Below are 19,876 nucleotides of genomic sequence, written 5' to 3'. Positions count from 1 at the left end.
CTTCCATCATTTTGGAGATTTTAATTTCCATATAAATGACCCTGCTAACTCACATGCCTCTAAACCTCTTGCCTTAACCTGTTTTTGGCCTCCAACTATGCTTCACAGATCCTATTTCATCAGCATAGCCACTGACTTGACCTAAACTTTTCGCTCAACTGCATGTCCTCTGGCTTCTCCAGTATGCTCTCTCCCTTTCACACCATCAGCTGAAATCCTTCACATTCAACCCTATCCATCTCTTTCGCAACCTGTCACTACTGACACCTTTAGAAATCTCCAGGCTATTGCCCTTCCACCACCTACCCTACAGTCCCATCTCTCCTCTCCTTTACATCCTTATCACTGTTTGAGTGAGTTTCTTCATGCAACAGTCTCTCAACCTGCTTTAGATAGCCTGGCCTCACCCATCCTCTGAAATGCAAAACACACCAGACCCCCAACTCTGGCTCGCTCCCGGGATTCACCTCTACATTGCTACGCCCATTCTACAAAAAGACTGACAAAAATCCCAAATTTATGCTGACTTCTTATATTTCAAATTCATGATTGCCTCTTTCCAATCTTCAATTACTCTCTCCAAGCAAATCTACTATATTCATCTGACAGCCTTGTCTCTAACCCCTGCTGAATCTTTGCCACATTCACCTCATTCCTCAAACCTTCTCCTCCTCCCACCTCCTTTCAATTTCTGCCCAGATATTGGTTGATTTTTTCACATAAAATTCACCAGATTCATTTTGAATTCTCCACCAAGCCATTACTACCTACCCACTGCTTTTATCAGGCCCTGTTACCCTAATCTCCTTTTCCAAAACCTCTGGAGAGAAACTACCCATCTTTCATCTACTTCAAAACTCACTACTTGCTCCTCAGACCCTGTTCCCAAACTCCTAAATTCTCTCCCTCCGCCCCCCCCCCCCCCTCCCATGGTCATTACCATCTGTCACAACCTCAATCTATCACACTCTACTAATGTAAACGTGCCTGTTGCTTTAAAGTATGCCATGATCACATTACTCCTCAAAAAGCTATTGCTGGATCATATTTACCCTAACCACCATCCTGTCTTCCTTCTCCCCTTTACATTCAAACTAATTGACTCCTATTCAAGTATACTGCCTTGACTTCCTGATATTTCAAATTATTCTTGATCAGCTCCAATCTGGTTTTTGCCCTGTTCATTCTATTTAATCAGCCCTTGCCAAAGTTTCCAGCAATTTTTTATGGCCAAGGCCAAATGACTTGACTCAGTGCTTATTTTTCTTGGCCTATCCACCACCTTTGACACTGTTGACTACCACCTACTGTTAGATATGCTATTTTCAGTTGATTTCTGTGGCTTACCTCTCCCATCGCATTTTCAGGGTTTCCTTCTGGGGGAACATCCTCCTCAGTTATCCCAATTCCAACTGGTGACGCTCAGAGATCTGTTCTTGGTCCTCCTCTCGTCTCTCTCTACGTTAGTTCCCCTGGTGATTTTATCTCCTCCATAGTTTCTAGTATCACCAATATGCTGAGGACTCCCAGATTTACCTCTCTGTACTTGAACTCTCTATCTAGATTCCATGCTCAAATCTCAAACAGCCTCTGCCTGAAACTTAACATGGCCAAGATAAAGGTTCTTGCATTTCCCCCCAAACCCAATTCCCCACTTCTTTCTGTATCTCTATGGACACTTCTACCATCCTCTTTGTACCCTCAAGCCCATAACCTTGGAGTGATATCTCTCTGCACATATTCAAAGCACTGCAAAATCATGTCATCTCCTCCTCTCTAACATCTTCAAAATCTATCCCATGAGCACCTTTATGCACTCCATCACCTCCTACTGCAAATTATTTCTCACTTGACTCCCACTGAAAAATCTCTTGCCACTTGAGTCCATCCAAGTATCAGCTCTGCCTCTCTACTTCCATTATGACTACGATCATGTAACCCGTGTTCTCAAGTCACTACATCTGCATCCACAAATTCAAAACTTCTTGTATTAAGGTAAAAGTGTCTTTTCTCTAGCTCCTCATTGCCTATCCTTTATGCTGCCCTACACTCCTCCTCCTGAACTCCATTCCTCAGGTTAGTTGCTATTATATGTGCCCTTCTCCCCAGCTTCATGTCTTCTCACTTCATAAAAAGCTTGGAACAACCTTCCTAAATCAGTGCAAATGGACTCCTCCTGGTCACATTAAAATCCCACCTAAAAACTCACCTTTTTGACATTGCTTTCGATCCCTAATATGCCTCTCCCCAATCATTCCCTTGTTTTTCAACTAATTCCACAGCGGACATAGGTTACGTGAGTTGGCCAAGTGGTGGGCTCCATGGGGTAGTGTGTGCGCCTCTTCTACTGAAGTAAAGTATTTACATTAAAAGTGTATTATTAGTCGCCCCCCCCCCCCCCCTTCCTAATTATAGTTCTTTTCTATTTTCCCTTAGATTTATTACAGATTCAGTTGTAACCTATCCATCTGTTAAACAGAGAAAAGAAAGGAGGAAAGCAAGAGAAACACTGCCAAACATCCTGAAAACATTATCTACAGGTACTTTGTTAACAAGCAACTCACCTCAACTTGCATAAGCAAATGTCCTTCCTGCACCACCTGCCTGAATCCTTTCCTACCTCTACTACTAGTACTATTTATCATTTCTAAAGCACCATTAAATATACAAAGTACTGTGTAGAAACACATAAGAGACAGTCCTAACTGCATGGAGCTTACAATCTAGTCAGGACAAACATACATGAAGTCAACACAACTGTTACCTCAAGACTTTTAAAGGCAAAGATCCCAGATCCACTAATGTAGCCTATTCTCAATGTTCTTCTGCCCTCAATGTCTGCTGATTAGATTGTAAGCCCTACAGAGAAAGAACCATATCTTCTTGATGTCTGCATAGCACTGCAGGCATTTTGTAGCACCTATATAAATGTTTAACAGTAGTAGTAACAGCTGAGTCCAGTTACATCCAATTACGGGCTTACTTAGAGGAAACAATCTTCTTAACAGGAGATACCAGGAACAGAAGGTTGCAGGGAGAGGCAGTTGCTCAACCAGGCATGACCCAGATAAGCAGAATGCTACCACCTCTGTGGGAAATAGCCAGACAAGCAAACTCAGGAACTCTACTACTTAAAAGGCCGATGCAGAAAGGTGCATTCAGCCAAATGCAACTTTCTGCCTGCACTTCTATGCAGATGATCTGTGCACAAAACTAACTGCTGATGCAGCATGGCGTTTTGCATGCAGAAAATGTGAGTTTCTAAATGGGAGTATTGCTTAGTGCCCTCACATGGAAATCCTATAAAAATAAGGGCATTAAGCTGTAGCCCCCGATGCAGACAGACTGCATCTGGCCAGCACATCTTTTTAGCACTGGCACTTAAAACGCCTAAAAAAGGGGAAAAAATGTTTTCAAAAAAGTTGAAAAATGTCTGCAGATACCGTATTTTTCGTTCCATAAGACGCACTTTTTTCCCCCAAAAGTGGGGGGAAAATGTATGTGCGTCTTATGGAGCGAATATAAAAAAAACAAACAAAAGTCTAACAACCCCCCCCCCCCCTGACTCCCCCAAGACCTGCCGACTTAGTTTACCACAACCCCCCACCCTCCTGACCCCCCCAAGACCTGCCAAACGTCCCTGGTGGTCCAGTAATCAAAATGGCGCCGACGGCCCTTTGCCCTCACTATGTCACTGGGACCGACCGCTAGACGGTCCCAGTGACATAGTCGGCGCCATTTTGATTACTGGCAGCCGACGGCCCACTCCCAGGAGATCGTTCCCGGACCGCTCCTGGACCCCCGCTGGACCACCAGGGACGTTTGGCAGGTCTTGGGGGGGTCAGGAGGGTGGGGGGTTGCGGTAAATTAAGTCGGCAGGTCTTGGGGGGGTCAGGAGGGTGGGGGGTTGCGGTAAATTAAGTCGGCAGGTCTTGGAAGGGTCAGGAGGGTGGGGGGGTGCAGGAAATTAAGTCGGCAGGTCTTTGGGGGGGTCAGGAGGGGGGGGTTTGCGGTAAATTAAGTCGGCAGGTCTTGGGGGGGGTCAGGAGGGTGGGGGGTTGTGGTAAATTAAGTCGGCAGGTCTTGGGGGAGTCAGGAGGGTGGGGGTTGTTAATTTAAAGGGTTGGGATGGGGGGTTTTTTGGTGGGGGAGGGGTTCCCAGAGAAAAAAGTTTTCTGATCTGGGGAGTGGACCGAAATGGCCCTCCCCAGACCCGAAAACAAAATGGGGAGAAAAAAAAAGCTATGCACTCCCCTAATTTGCTCCATAAGACGCCCAGACGCAGAGCCGGTTTAGCACAATTTTTTTTTTTTTTTAATTTTCCCCCTCTGAATCCTAGGTGCGTCTTATGGTCAGGTGCGTCTTATGGAGCGAAAAATACGGTAAGTCTGTACTTATCCGGCTATGTAAAGGCTGCTTCCACTTACACGGTACTGACTTATCCAGCTATCTGGCAGAGGGTAAAGGCTGCCAGATAACTAGATAAACTGGTACTTATCTGACTATCTAGCACAGTTCATTGCTACCTAGCTGGATAAATACTTATCAGGTTAAGTAGTGGTCACCTGCGCCAGATAGCTAAATAAATCAGCATTTATCTGGCTAAATTGTAGTGGCTGCCATCACTTATGGCCTTGTAAGAGATGCCTCCCTCCCCCCTTCCTGAGTTAAAACGTGTGTTTGACTTGTGCCAATTGCCCATTTTACTCTTAATGTGCTTTTTTTTGTTGTTTTTTTTTTTTACTCTCGATGCATTTGCATTTCATTAGCTTACTTCATCGGGAGTTAAAAAAAAATTAATCTGGGCATTACAAATGTGTGCTGAAAACCAGTGCATAGTTTCTGAACACCCAGATTACTGCACTGACCTGAAAGTTAGCAACTGGGAGAAGTACAGCAAGACAGGAAGGTGTTGCTGCATGGAGGCTTAAAACAACCAATATAGGAAAGCACTGTTGTAAATGTTTGTAGGCCTGCAGTGGCAGAGCACGAACTGTTTCTGCTAGTAAAGAAATAAGCTCTGGCAGGAAAACACTGACTTTTACTGCAAGAGCCTGGATGAGTAGTGTTTCTGATAACTGGGCAGTGATCAAATACAGGACACAGGCACTACCCTGTGACAATTTCACACTGTTAATAAACACTTGAAATAAGCAGAACTACATACTTGTTAGAAAACATATTTTATATTAATTTTCAAAATTGCTAATTACATAACAATCAGTATGACTTATAGAAGTCTTGCATAAGTAAACAATAACTATACCAAGCAGATTTATATTGCCCCAAGCAGAAAAATGTTATTTTCTTTAAAATACCTACAAATACAACACATCTTTACCTGTCCTTTTGCATCTTCAGGCATGGATTTAATATGCATTTTTTTTAGACATCGAATCACACCATCATAGAACTGTACTGTGTAGGTTCCTAGAAGAAAATGTATATCGTAATTATAACTAATTAAAACCTACAGCTGAAATGTAACATATGTAAATAATTTTAGCTTTTGTTTTAATAAATACATTCTCCAGATGAAATCTGACAAAAATATATACTGAATATTGTATTCAACTCTGATCACTTACATAGAATCCCTATATATTGTGCCCCCAGACTCCCATGTTTCTGCTGCTTGGTGGGAGAAAGTACATAATTAGCCTGTTGCTGCCTAATTTACTTGTGACACAAACAAAAAACGAAGTCAGTCATCTGAAGGACACTACAGTGGTTGCATGGCTGATAACTGGGAGAGGCAAGACTCACTTCGAAACCTCAAATTCTCCCCCCCCCCCCCCCCCCACCCTATTTAATAGTCAAATCACAAACAACTTTATTTTGTCAAATAAAAAGGCCGCAGTTTATTTTCCAACTTAACCCGAGCCTACAAACAATCTTAACAATAATCCCACCCCTTTTCACATTTTGAATGCCTTGCCCACCCTCCCCCCCCCCAACACATCCCAATGGTAGAGCTAATCCAATGTCCTTCCTTTGTCTTACCCCGCCGCTTCCCAGCGTAGATAAGTGCCACGGCCTCTGAGCATCGGCCCCCCTCTTGCTCATTGGCCATCTCATGCTACACAAGATTCCCCCCCCCCCCCCCCGAATTCCTTTTAACAATACAATAACAAAATCAAACATTGGCTCGGATTTACAGCCACCACTGCGACAATTACAATAACACATCAGTTTAACCATAAAAAGCCCCATATTAGGGAGGGAGGATGGGAAAGCTGCTTGCCTCAGCCGTTCCCGCACCAACTGAGGCGCGAAACGGCTGCCCCTGCTTACTATCGCTATGGCAACTAATGGTTAGCCCTCAATTCAAATTTAACCCAGACCATTGGCTGCCATACATTCTCCCTCCCCCCCTTTCCAATTTACCCACTAACCCTCCCTCAGTATCCTCACTCGCAGGCCTCCCGTTTCCATCGGTAACGCGAGACTAGCCCGCGCTGCCTTCACTTCCAATCACAAACTCCATCCAAATTACACAACGAGTACTCATCTCAAAATATTTACTGAGAGTCCAGAATCCCGACACGATCGTGTTTCGAACCAACAGGTCCTGCTTCAGAGGAAATATGTTCTCAATACTTCACTTCTTTTCATCAGCAAAAATTTCCATCCGTTCTATCAGCAAAATTCTTCAGACTGGCTATTTTTCATTCACTTTCTTTTTCGCGGTCTGATTTCAGACCCGCTTCGGAAATTTTGCTGATGAAAAGAAGTGAAGTATTGAGAACATATTTCCCCTGAAGCAGGACCTGTTGGTTCGAAACACGATCATGTCGGGATTCAGGACTCTCAGTAAATATTTTGAGATGAGTACTCGTTTTCAAATCTATTGAATTTTGGATTGGGACTCAGGACTTGCGTTTATGCTTTCCAAATGAAGTGTTGTGCCCATGATTCATACAATTTGAAGTTTGTCAGCATGTTGGGAGATTCTTATATTTTAATAAAAATTTAAATTATAAAAAATTAACAAAACAAAGTGGATTTAAAATAAAGCAAAGTGACCCTGTACCAAACGAGAGTTTGATTGGTATACAGACTCTGTGAGGAAGGGTCCTACAATATTTGATAGCTTTACAATATTCAATAGCTTCACACATTATATATGTTAAATATGGCTATTTGTATGGCTGATTCAACAGTCTTCTGTCTCAACCCCCTGCAAGTAACTTCTCTGATTCATGCTTCAGTCCCTACTCTCCCAGGGAGCATGCAGGAAACAGGAGAGAATGGATGAGGCGGAGGCTAGAGCAGACAAGAGCCAAGCTTCTCTGCTCCCTAATCCAGTCCTTCCCCACCTATTGTTCCCCCTTCCTGTGTTGAAGACAACAGGAGGGGAGGGAGTAAGATTGAAGTGGACAGAGCAAGCAATCAGTGTTTGATACCTCAAAGATCACCACAGAAGAAGCATATGTTTTCCTGGGCAGTATTTGCTCTAATGAGCCAATCGTCTAAGTAGAGATGAATCATAATTCCTTGCTTGTGTAGGGCTGCTGCTACTATGACCATGACCCTTAACCCTCAGGACCAATGCAAGTACAAAAGATAAGACCTGAAACTGAAAATGAGGGCTGAAAATGGAAAGGCAAAGAAACATTTGAAAGAAGGTTCTCATGGGGATATGGTGATAGGCCTCCGCCAAGTCCAATGATGCCAAAAATTCCCCTTTTACGGCTGCCACGATCGAGCGAATGACCTCCATTCTGAAATGGGTACTTCTCAGGCATCTGTTGGCCACTTTTAAATCCAACACGGGGCAAAAAGTGCCATCTTTCTTTGGCATGATAAACAATTGAATATGCTCCTTACCCTCTCTTAGGGTGGGATTGAAACTATTGCTTCTAAGTCCCACAATCTTTGCAGGGTTGCCTCCACTTTTAACATGCTACAAGAAGGGAGAAACCATAAATACATTTGACTTTAGAGAAATATCCTCTGGTACACATCACCTTAAAATTATGTCCAGGACCCATTGGTCTAAGGTGATCTGGCCCACTCTGTTTAATACCAAGATAGGCATCCTCTGACTGGTATTACTCTCAGAAGAGCCCACTAGATATCATTACTGGGGGTGACTGGCCTCTAAGGTTACAAGTGGGTTTTCTCTCATTCTCTTGGCCCTCTGAAAGGATTGTGAACTGCTTTTGCTCCCTGAGCCACCAACAGTTCCAACAGTTGGGTTGATAACTAAAGTGTAGACATCTAAGCTCTTGAGTGACTAACCAGCTTCTATCTTCTGGGAGTCTTTGGGGTTTATATTCACCAAACTCCTTTACTAATTTTCCAGCTCTACCCCAAAGAGTTGACCCCCATTAAATGGGAGCTTGCACAAGGGCACTTTGGATGCTGAGTTTGCCACCTAACTGCAGAACCAATGTAGCCCCCGGAAGCCTCTGATCTCAAGGACAGTCTGATCAAGTCACACAACTTTATCTGCCAGAAATGCCATTGCCGAAATTCTAGACATGCCATTGCCAAGCTTTAGGGCAGTTGCTGGACCTAGTGCACAGCTTCTCGAGCTACATAACCCCCACAAACTGAAGCCTGGATCACCATGGTGCCTGTGGAGAAGGCCTGCTTCAGCACAGCTTCTATATTCCTATCCTGAGGATCCTTGAGGGCCATTCCCCCTTCTACCAGGATGGTAGTTCTACTGGCTACTGCCAAGATAAGAATGTCCGCATTTGTGACCATCAATGACTCTCCTTTTCTTCCACAGGGAGTGGTACAATCTCCTCATAACCCTGCCTCCTTTGAGAACACCCAGCAGGAAGTCCCAGTATGCAAGTATAATTTGCTTTAAAGCATCATGTAGAGGAAAGAATCTTGAATGCCTCCTTATCCCTTGCAGGATGGGGGTCACCCTCTGCTGGGCCATTTGCTTTGGTGCTTGAAATCTTGAGGCCTCCCTGAACACTAGCAATAAGGGTTGAGTCTACATCTGTCTACACTTGTCCTCAGATGCTTGAGACAGAGACTATTGGCAAGACCTATGACCATCCCTCTTTTATAATAAAGAGTGACGTTATGAAGGGGGTGTGCTCTTTATCTTCCACTGCTGAGGACTGAGGAAATCCCAAGTATAATAGACTTGTCTAGCAATGGGAAAAAAAAAAAAAACTTGCTTTCTCTATTGACAAGCAGGCTTGAGTTAGTCATAATGCATGGGGAGTCCAAAGCTGAGGATGCAGGGTGCAGCAATTACTTAAAAATATTCTGGTTCCTACCAGAAGGAGAGTGGACTACTAGGTGAACAGGATGCAGAGAACTGCTTGTCCAAAGTTACTGTCTCCTCAGGTCACAGTCTTCTGAGGAGACAAATACAGTTATACAAATGCCATTAATAGAAGTGGCTCTGAGATATTTCATTCCTTCTCTTTTACATAAGTTGCCTTACAGGGTCAGACAGAGCGTCCATTAAGCCCAGCATCCTGTTTCCAACAGTGGCCAATCCAGGATATAAATACCCAAGTTCCAAAACATTAAACAGATAGCAAATGTTGCTTACCTGAAACAGGTATTCTCACAGGACAGCAGGATGTTAGTCCTCACATATGGGTGACATCATCAGGATGGAGCCCAATCACAGAAAACTTCTGTCAAGGTTTCCAGAACTTTGACTGCCCCTACTGGGCATGCCCAGCATGGCACTAACCCTGCAGCCAGCAGGGGTCCCCCTTCAGTCTTATTTGAAAGCTACAGGCAGTGCCAAAAAATAAAACAAAACGTTACGAACCCAACACCGCAGGGCTGCGGGCGGGTTTCATGAGGACTAACATCCTGCTGTCCTGTGAGAACACCTGTTACAGGTAAGCAACATTTGCTTTCTCACAGGACAAGCAGGATGGTAGTCCTCACATATGGGTGAGTACCGAGCTGAGGCTGTCCGAACAGCAACAAATGTACCCAGCGGCGTGCAACAGGCACAACAACTGGGGTGGAATTTGGTAGAGGGCATCCTGAACCCCACCGGGCAGGCGGAAGGTGTTGGTATGTCACGTTGGAAACAGGTTACGCAGGACAGACAGGCTGAAGATGGAATCTTGTCTTCCGGCTTTGTCCAAGCAATAGTGGGCTGTGAAAGTGTGGAAGGAACTCCAGGTGGCAGCCCTGCAAATGTCAGGAAGCGGCACCGATTGTAGGTGTGCTACTGAAGTCGCCATGGCCCTCACAGAGTGTGCTTTAAAATGGTCTTGAAACGGAATACCTGCTTGCTGATAGCAAAAGGATATGCAGTCCGCCAACCAGGAGAAGAGAGTCTGCTTACCCACAGGTTGCCCTAATTTGCTGGGATGGAAAGAGACGAATAACTGAGTGCTCTTCCTGTGGGCAACTGTACGGTCTAGGTAGAACGCTAGAGCCCGTTTACAGTCAAGGGTATGCAGAGCCTGTTCCCCTGGATTGGAATGGGGCCTGGGAAAGAAGGTAGGTAGTATGATAGATTGATTAATGTGAAACTCCGAAACTACCTTAGGTAAGAACTTAGGGTGAGTGCGGAGTACCGCCGGGTCCTGCAGGAGTTTAGTGTAAGGTGGATAGGTAACTAGGGCCTGTAACTCACTAACTCTGCGAGCTGAAGTGATAGCCAAAAGGAAAATCACTTTCCATGTGAGATATTTTAGGTCACAGGAGTGAAGAGGCTTGAATGGTGGTTTCATGAGCCGACCGAGAACCAGATTAAAGTCCCAAGAAGGGTCCGGAGGTCGCAAAGGTGGCTTGATATGGAGCAAGCCCTTTAAAAAGCGTGTGACGAGGGGTTGTACCGATATAGGAACATCCTCAACACCTTTATGGAAGGCGGCTATCGCACTGACATGCATTCTGATGGAAGAGGTCTTTAGACCTGATTCTGACAAATGCCATAGAGAGTCCAAAAACCTTGGAAATGGACAGGAAAAGGGATCAAGGGACTGCGAGGAGCACCATGATGTGTACCTTTTCCATTTATAGGAATAAGATTTTCTTGTTGAAGGCTTCCGTGAAGCAATCAGGACACAAGAAACCGAATCTGAAAGGTTAAGTGGTTGAAGGATTAACCTTTCAACATCCATGCCGTCAGAGACAAGGCTTGTAGATTGGGATGGCGTAGGCATCCGTCATTCTGAGTGATCAGATGCGGGTCCGTTCCCAAGGGAATGTGCCTGCAGATGGATAGATCCTGAAGTATAGGAAACCACACTTGGCGTGGCCAGTGAGGTGCTATCAGCATCATGGTTCCCTTGTCCTGATGGAGTTTCGCGAGAAGAGGAAGTGGAGGGAATGCATAAAACAGACCGTTTGCCCACGAGAGGGAGCATACATCTCTGGGCTGAGAATGTTTGTTGCGAATGAGGGAGCAGTAATTGTCCACTTTGTGGTTCTGAGGGGACGCAAAGAGGTCTGTCTGGGGATAACCCCATTTTTGAAAGATGAAGGTCGCTACTGAGGGGTTGAGAGACCACTCGTGCGGTTAGAAGACACCGCTCAGTTTGTCTGCCAAGACATTGTCCACTCCCGGCAAGTAGGTGGCCCTGAGGTACATCGAGTGAGAGAGCGCTTCCGCCCAAATCTGCGCAGCTTCCTGACACAGAAGGAAGGAGCCTGTGCCTCACTGCTTGTTGATGTACCACATGGCCACCTGGTTGTCCGTCTGAATCAGGATGACATGATTTGATAGGTAATCCTGAAAAGCTCTGAGAGCATGTCGCATTGCTCGAAGCTCCAGGAAATTTATCTGGTGTTTGGCTTCCTCTGGAGACCAAGATCCTTGTGTCTGCAGATCGTTCACATGGGCTCCCCCCACCTGAGGTTGGAAGCGTCAGTGATGAGAATGAGTTGAGGATCTGGCACTTGAAAGGGCAGTCCCTGGAGGAGATTGTTCTGATCTTTCCACCAGGCGAGAGACAGACGGAGTGAGTCGGTGATGTGGACAATGGTCGACAGAGGCTGAACAGCTTGAATCCATTGTGACCTCAGAGTCTAATGCAGGAGCCTCATGGCCAGATGGGCCATTGGTGTGACATGGACTGAGGACGCCATGTGTCCTAGAAGGACGAGGAATTGGAGAGCTGTTGCTGTATACTGAGACTGCAACTAGTGAGCAAGAGACACGAGGGTTAGCACTCGTTGTTGAGGTAGAAAGGCTTTTGCCTGCAAGGTGTCCAAGTCTGCCCCAATGAACGACAAGGTTTGAGATGGGACCAAATAGGATTTTCCGTAATTGACGAGAAATCCTAGAGAAATTAGAGTGTGCAGAGTCAAATCGAGGAACGACCGAGCGGCTTGCTGGGTTGGGGCCCTGATTAACCAGTCGTCCAGACAGGGGTAGACGTGAACACCTTCTTTCCTGAGGAAAGCTGCGACAACTATGAGACATTTGGTAAAGACTTGTGGTGCCGATGCTAGGTCAAATGGAAGCACTCAATATTGATAGTGCTTTGGGCCTACTAAAAACCTGAGGAACTTACGATGAGCTGGAGACATCGCAATGTGGGTGTACGCGTCTTGAAGGTCCAGAGAGCAGAGCCAGTCTCCTCTTTGCAAAAGAGGTAGAAGCGAGCCCAAGGTTACCATCTTGAACTTTTCCCGTTGGAGGTACTTGTTGAGGGCATGCGGGTCCAGAATTGGACGAACTCCCCGGATTTTTTGGGGATCAAAAAGTACCGGGAATAGAACCTTGGCCTTGCTGTGAAAGTGGGATGGATTCTATTGCTCTTAACTGGAGAAGAAGGGAAACCTCCTGCTCCAGAAGGAGAGAGTGGTCGGATACTCTCCACTCTCGCAGAGGTGGTGAGTCCGGTGGAAGAGCAAGAAAGTTTAGGTGGTAACCATGAGCAATGATTGCTAGCACCCATTGGACAGTTGTGATTGATTGCCACATGCCGTGGAAGTGGCACAATCTACCTCCCACTGGAATCAGGCAGAGGAATCAGGCTGCTGCTCTCCAAGTGAAAGTCCCCGGCCGGGGAGCTGCTTGCGGCTTTTGCTTTTGGCCTGGCGAGGCTGAGGTTTTTGATAAGGCCTCGTAGTTCAGGACCTTGTTGGTGGAGGATAGTACTTCCTTGGACGGAAGAATGACTTCTTAGAGTCCTTCCTGAAGGGCTGTCTAGAGGGGAAGTCAGAAGATATCGATGAGAGCTGTTTAAGGGTCTCATGATGGTCATTTAATTCAGCCACTATTTGCTGGATCTGTTCACCGAACAGATTGTCTCCTACACAGGGCAGGTCAGATAGCCTGTCTTGTACTTCTGGGTGAAGGTCAGAAGATTTGAGCCAGGCCCAGCGTCTTGCAAAATGGCAGCTGCAGACACTCTAGTAGAGGTGTCGAAGATATTGTAAGCTGTTCTTATCTCATGCTTTCCTGCCTCAAACCCCTTGTTGACAAGGATTTGAAGCTGTTCTTGGAATTGGTCAGGCAGGGTTTCAGAGAAGTCCTGTATCTGCTTGAAAATGACCCTGTTGTATTGGGTCATGTATAGCTGTTAAGAAGCAATTCTGGAGATGAGCATGGCCCCTTGGAACACTCGTCGACCAACATTATCTAGGAACTTGTGTTCTTTAACAGGAGGGGTAGAGGAGTGAGGCTTCGTCCTTTTTGCTTTCTTTTGAGCTGATTCTACCAGAACTGAGTGGTGGTCGAGCTGAGATTTTTGAAAGCCAGGGGCTGACTGCACTAAATACGTAGTGTCAGCCTTTCTGTGTACTGGAGCAATGGATCCAGGGTTTTCCCAGTTCTTTTTGAGGAGGTCAAGAAGAACTTGATGAATGGGAATAGAAGTGATCCACTTTAGGGGCATCCAGGAACTGGAGAAGCACTATCATCTGGTGCCTATCATCCTGCTCCGTCTGAAGCTGAAAACGGACCAACTCAGACATTTCCTTCACAAAATTAATGAAAGAAAGGTCCTCTGGAGGAGAACGCGTTCTACTTACAGTAGGAGAGGGAGGTGAAGGTAAGTCATCGGTGTCTGCGGAGGTATCATCACCCCAGGTGTCATAAGGATCAGCAGGCTGACCTATAAGACAAGAAGGGGGTTGGATACCCGAAGGCCCCGGCTGAGGCTCCGAGAAAATCGAAGGAATCACCAGGGGCACCGTGGATGCCCTGAGGGGCATCGGTGCCAGCATCGAAGGCGCCGATGTGCGTATCGCCCCCGATGAATGAATCGATGCTGAGACAATACTCCCGAAGGAGGAATGTGGAACGGTGTTTCTCCTCCCGATGAAGCTGTCAACGGGGAGCACACTGGAGCCATCGGAGACCCTGGAATCACCGGTGGAAGGGCGGTCATGAGCGCCTCCATCCGGGATAGCAGCGGTGCCAGCGCTGCTGGAATAGGGTCGGTGACCGGTTCCACTCTCGGTGCCAATATCGGTGCCGGAGGAACCTGGAGCCGTTGCATCGCCTTGTCGATGGCGTCCTGGACCAGCCGGTCCAGTTCTTCCCGGAGACCTGGAGCAAGCAGCCCCGGCTCCGTAACGGAAGAGGGAGGCGGAGGCACAGTCGGAGGGACTACCTTTACAGACAGAATCGCGACTCCCAAACTCCGATCGGGTGAGGGTAGCCTCGATGTCCCGGTCGCAGGAATGGTCGGTGCCGCTCCTGGATGGTGCTTCTTCGATGGTGGCTCGGAGGGTGGCTCAGTCGATGATTTCGCTCCCTCGACAGTCCGAGACTTACGATGCTGATGGCGATGTTTCTCCCTACGATCCCCTCGATCTTGAGGGGGAGTAACGGGAGTCGATGGCCATGAAGACGTCAATGGCGGACAGTCACCGGACAGTGGTCGATGATGGTGCGACTTCGATGGTGCCAGTTCCGATGACGTTGATGCAATAGACGGCATCGGGGTGTGAGCACGGAAGAGGAGTCCCATCTTCTCCATTCTGGCTTTGCGACCTTTTGGTGTCATGAGGGCACATTTGGTGCAAGTCAGGACATCATGCTCACGGCCTAAACACATTACAGACTCCATGAGGATCTGTGATAGACATGGTGCGAGTTCAGTCCGGGCACCGACGAAACGCCGACGCCATGGCCATAGAAAAAATCGAGCCGCGGTACAGTCGACGGCCAAACTCGACGAAAAATGGCTAAAAACTTACCGGAGTACCGCGACCTGAGAAAAGTTGAGGAGGGACCCCTGTGGGGCAATTTTATTTTAACTTTAATTAACTCTGTGAGGAAAATTCCTGTCAGGAATCTCTTCAGAGCTCCTAAACCGCGAGGCTACTGCTGTGCGGAAAAAAGAAGACTGAATACTCTCAAATACTCGAACTTCTCCACCAAAATTATGAGATCTAAGCTTAACTACAACTCACTCATTCCAATTATGACTTCTCCCATCACTCAAATCATAGGATTAATGACGTTCTCAATCCTACTTCTGAACACACAATCCCTACTCAAAAAGGCCACCCTATTAGGTGATATACTTATTGATGAATCCCCCGACATATGTGCAATCACTGAGACCTGGTTAAAAAGCTCAGATGTCTCCGTAATAAATCAACTACCAACAGACTTATACAATATTTTCTCTATTCCGAGACCTAAAAAGAAAGGAGGTGGAATTCTACTGGCTGCAAAAAAGAAATACAATCTCACTCTGCAACCCACCTCACCTCTTCACAAGATTGAGATTGGTCTCTTTAAATCTAATGACCTACAAATTTGTTTAATCTATGCCCCACCCCCCCGGCATATTGGAAAAACATCCTTCACCTCTTACTGAATATATTACCAAACACATTGACATCAACATACCAGCCATCATTCTAGGAGATCTAAACCTCCATTTTGACCGCTCCCCACTTACTCCAGCATGTGAAGCCACACTTTCTACGCTAAATGCCCTCGGATTTAAACAAATGGTCTCGGGCCCCACACACAAGGCAGGACACATCCTGGATGTTATTTTCACGAACTCTCTCTTATGCACTGAACACCCCCAATGCACCCTCATACCCTGGTCAGACTACTACCGAGTCGACACTCGCTGCACATTCAACTGCAACCCCCACACGCCACCCCCTAAGAAAAGAACCATAAATTTCAGAAAAAAATGCAAAACTGAAGACATCATTGATGCGCTTACAGAGGATCTCCATAAACTAGACCTCTTTGACGCCAACACCGCCTGTTCCTCTCGGCATCAACTTACCAGCAAAATTGCAAATCGACTCTGTCCATTACTAACGAAGGAGATCGGCTCTGAGAAAAAAGATAAAAAACCCTGGTACACCACAGACCTTAGAATAATGAAACTCGAACTCCGCAAACTGGAAAAGAAATGGCGTAGAAACCAAGATACAGCACAACTACAAAAATACAAATTTCTACTTCACCAGTATCGTAAAACTACAGATGAAGCCAAGAAAAACTATTATACAGCAAGAATCCATCAATACCAGTTCAACCCGCGTGCCCTCTTCCAATATGTCTCTAGTATAATCACCCCACCTATAATCACCCCACCTATAAACACCAACTCAGACGAGGATGAAAACAAATGTGAGAAGCTAGCTACCTACTTCCACAACAAGGTTACTAATATCATGACTCGCTTCACTACGCCCTCTCCTCCAGTATCCCTACTGACTACTAATACCATAATCACCTCAGCCACACTCTCAAATTTCGAAACAACAACAGCATCAGAAATTGAAACGATCCTCAAAAAAATCAAACCAGCCATATACCCTATTGACATAATGCCAACAAAAACACTACTCTCCATTCCTACAAGGATTGCATCTCCCATCACTAACATTTTAAACAAATCTATATCGTCTGGTATTTTTCCAACACAACTCAAGCACGCAATTATAAAACCTACGCTCAAAAAAGCTGACATGGATCCCTCAGAACCAGCCAACTATCGTCCAGTCTCGAACCTCCCTTTCTTGTCTAAAATTATGGAGAAAGTCATCAAACAACTCACAGACTTTCTAGACGAAAATCTATTACTCTTCCCATCACAATATGGCTTCCGTAAGAACCACAGTACAGAAACTCTGCTAGTGTCACTCTATGATTCTATTCTAAAAACCCTCGATACTGGTCTTTCCTACTTACTGGCTCTTCTTGATATTTCTTCTGCATTTGACACTGTAAACCACGATACCCTCCTTTCCCGCCTCTCACAGATTGGCATTGCAGGCACTGCTCTATCCTGGCTCCAATCTTTCCTGAAGGACAGGACATACAGTGTTAAAATAGACAGCCATGTATCAAAACCCAGAAAACTAGCACAAGGTGTTCCACAAGGATCTGCTCTTTCATCTACACTTTTTAACATATACCTATCTCCTCTCTGTCAACTCCTGGTGAAACTGGATCTCCCACATTTTATATATGCAGATGATGTACAGATCCTCTTCCCCATCAACGATTCCCTATCTAATGCTCTAAAAATCTGGGATACTGCTCTGGTGGAAATAAAAAAACTACTTACTGAAAACTTCCTGGCAATAAACACTACCAAGACAGAGCTCCTCATTATCACATCTCACAATAACTTCTCCTCTAACCCTACTCAACTTTCACCATCGGATTCTCTCAAGTTACAGCAAGTCCGCAGCCTAGGTGTTATCATCGACAATCATTTCTCATTAAAGAAATTCATCACGGCTACAATCAAAAACGGATTTTTCAAACTACATACTCTAAAAAGAATCAAACCGCTTCTACATCCACATGACTTCCGGACTGTTTTACAAGCTACAATATTGTCAAAACTGGATTACTGCAACGCCATACTACTTGGTCTCCCCAAAAACACTATACAACCACTACAGATGCTACAAAATGCTGCAGCACGCTTACTCACTAACACGCACCGCCATGAACACATTACTCCTGCTCTCATGTTCCTTCACTGGCTTCCTGTAGCATCTAGGATTTTATTCAAAGTTCTTACACTCGAATTATAACCAAGATATGCAATGGTTCTCTGATCATTTTATATTCCGTACATCAAAGAGACCAATAAGAAAAATGCACCAAGCCAAACTCGCCTCTTCTTCACTTAAACACATCAAACACGTTGCCACTAGAGACCGTTTGTTCTCTATTGCCGGAACCAACATCTGGAACAAAATGCCCACAGACCTGCGTCTAGAACCCTGCCATAAGAAATTCAAGCAGAACCTCAAAACCTGGCTGTTTGAACAAGCTTTCACCCAATGATCATCCATTTCTGAAACGCCAATTTCTTATACCCTGTTTCTCTAATCCATTATTACTCGCCTATTTATTTTATCTCGCCTATTTATTTTATCCCGCTGCTAAACTTTTACTTTATCGGTCTCTTACCTCCCATTTATTATTAAAATTGCCACTAACATTGGAATAATATAATCTTTAGTTTAATCGTTCCTTGTTCTTATTTTGTTCTTAATTGATATATATGTTCACCTTATTTAATATTGTCTGTAAAGCTTGTTGCTAATTTTTGTTTATTGTGATGTTATTAACGTGCCGCAGTATATAAAAAAATCACTAAATAAATAAATAAATACCCTTGGATGTATCTTATCCAGCCCCATGGCTTTATCCACTTTCAGTTTTCCTAGCTCTTCTGTAAACAGAGTTTTGTCTACTCCACCCCCATCCACAGTCTTGTCAACTATCTACAGTCCTTCTCCAGGGTCTTCCTTAGTGAACACTGAACTGAAGTATTTGTTTAATATTTCGGCAATTTCTTCGTCACACTCTGCCCATTGATCTTTGTCACCTTTCAATTTCACTATACCACTTTGGACCTTTCTCCTTTCTCTGATATATCTGAAGAATGTTTAGTTACCTCACTTTACTTTGCCAATTCTTTCTTCTGCCTGGCTTTTTGCTTTCTTGATTTCTTTATTCGTCTCCTACAGTTTCATCAGATATTCCTCCCTGTGTTTCTCTTTTTGGGATTCTTTATATTTCTTGAACACTGTTCTTTTTGCTTTTATCAATCACCTCCTTCGAGAACCAGATCGGTTTCTTATTTCTCCTACTTTTGTTGACTTTTCTAACATATACATTTGTTGCTCTTGCCATTGCTCCTTTTAGTTTGGCCCACTGTTGTTCCATCTCTCATTTTCTCCCAGTCTTCTAGTTCTGCCTCCGGGTACGTCCCCATTTCAACAAAGTCCATATTTTTGAAAGTCAAAACTCTAATATTCGTGTGACTTCTCTGTACCCTATTTGCGATATCAAACCATACCGTTTGAGGACCACTGGTGCTGAGGTGGGCACCCACCTGGACATAAGACATTATCCCCGTTAGTGACCACTAGGTGAGTATAACTCCCCTCCCTTGTGGGTTCCATTATCATTTGTTTGAACAGATATTGGATGCCCTGCAAGGAGCTCTCTCTCCTTCTGGTAGATTCCACAGAAGGGATTCTCCAGTCTATGTCTGGCAAATTTAAAATCTCCAGCAATCAACACTTCTCCCATCTTTCCACCTTTTGGATGTCTTTGACCAGATCCCTGTCTATTTCTTCCATTTATATCGGAGGCCTGTAAACCATTCTAGTAAAAATGGATGCACCATCATCTTTTTTTTAGGATGACCTATAATGCTTCTTCTTTTCCCCACATTCCTTGCAATTCAGTTGCTTGAATATTGTTTTTGATATAATGAGCTATTCCCCTTTTTCTATCCTCTCTGTCCTTCCTTAAGTTATAGCCCGGCATGATTAATATTTTATGAACTTCTCCCCCAGAAACTTATCCAAACTTTTTTTTTTAAACCCAGCTACACTGACTGCCTTAACCACATCCTCTGGAAATAAATTTCAGAGCTTAATTTTGTGTTGAGTGAAAAAGAATTCTCAGATTTGTTTTAAATGTGCTATTTGCTAACTTCATGGAGTGCCCCGAGTC

General features: G+C 44.9%; 1 protein-coding gene across 3 annotated transcripts in view; it reads right to left on the bottom strand.

The window, feature by feature from the left end:
• PHF20L1 (PHD finger protein 20 like 1) overlaps positions 1–19,876 on the bottom strand; it is a 375,592-nt gene that overhangs the window by 250,483 nt on the left and 105,233 nt on the right. For all 3 annotated transcript variants that reach the window (XM_029592049.1, XM_029592050.1, XM_029592048.1), the window contains exon 5: positions 5,342–5,430. In XM_029592049.1, coding sequence (XP_029447909.1) covers positions 5,342–5,430 — 89 coding nt within the window. The remainder of the gene's footprint in view (positions 1–5,341; positions 5,431–19,876) is intronic.

The sequence above is a fragment of the Rhinatrema bivittatum genome, chromosome 2 (assembly GCF_901001135.1).
Source record: "Rhinatrema bivittatum chromosome 2, aRhiBiv1.1, whole genome shotgun sequence".
NCBI classification, from domain to species: domain Eukaryota; kingdom Metazoa; phylum Chordata; class Amphibia; order Gymnophiona; family Rhinatrematidae; genus Rhinatrema; species Rhinatrema bivittatum.
Note: the sequence above shows the minus strand (reverse complement) of the source record. Positions and strands in the feature narration are given on the sequence as shown.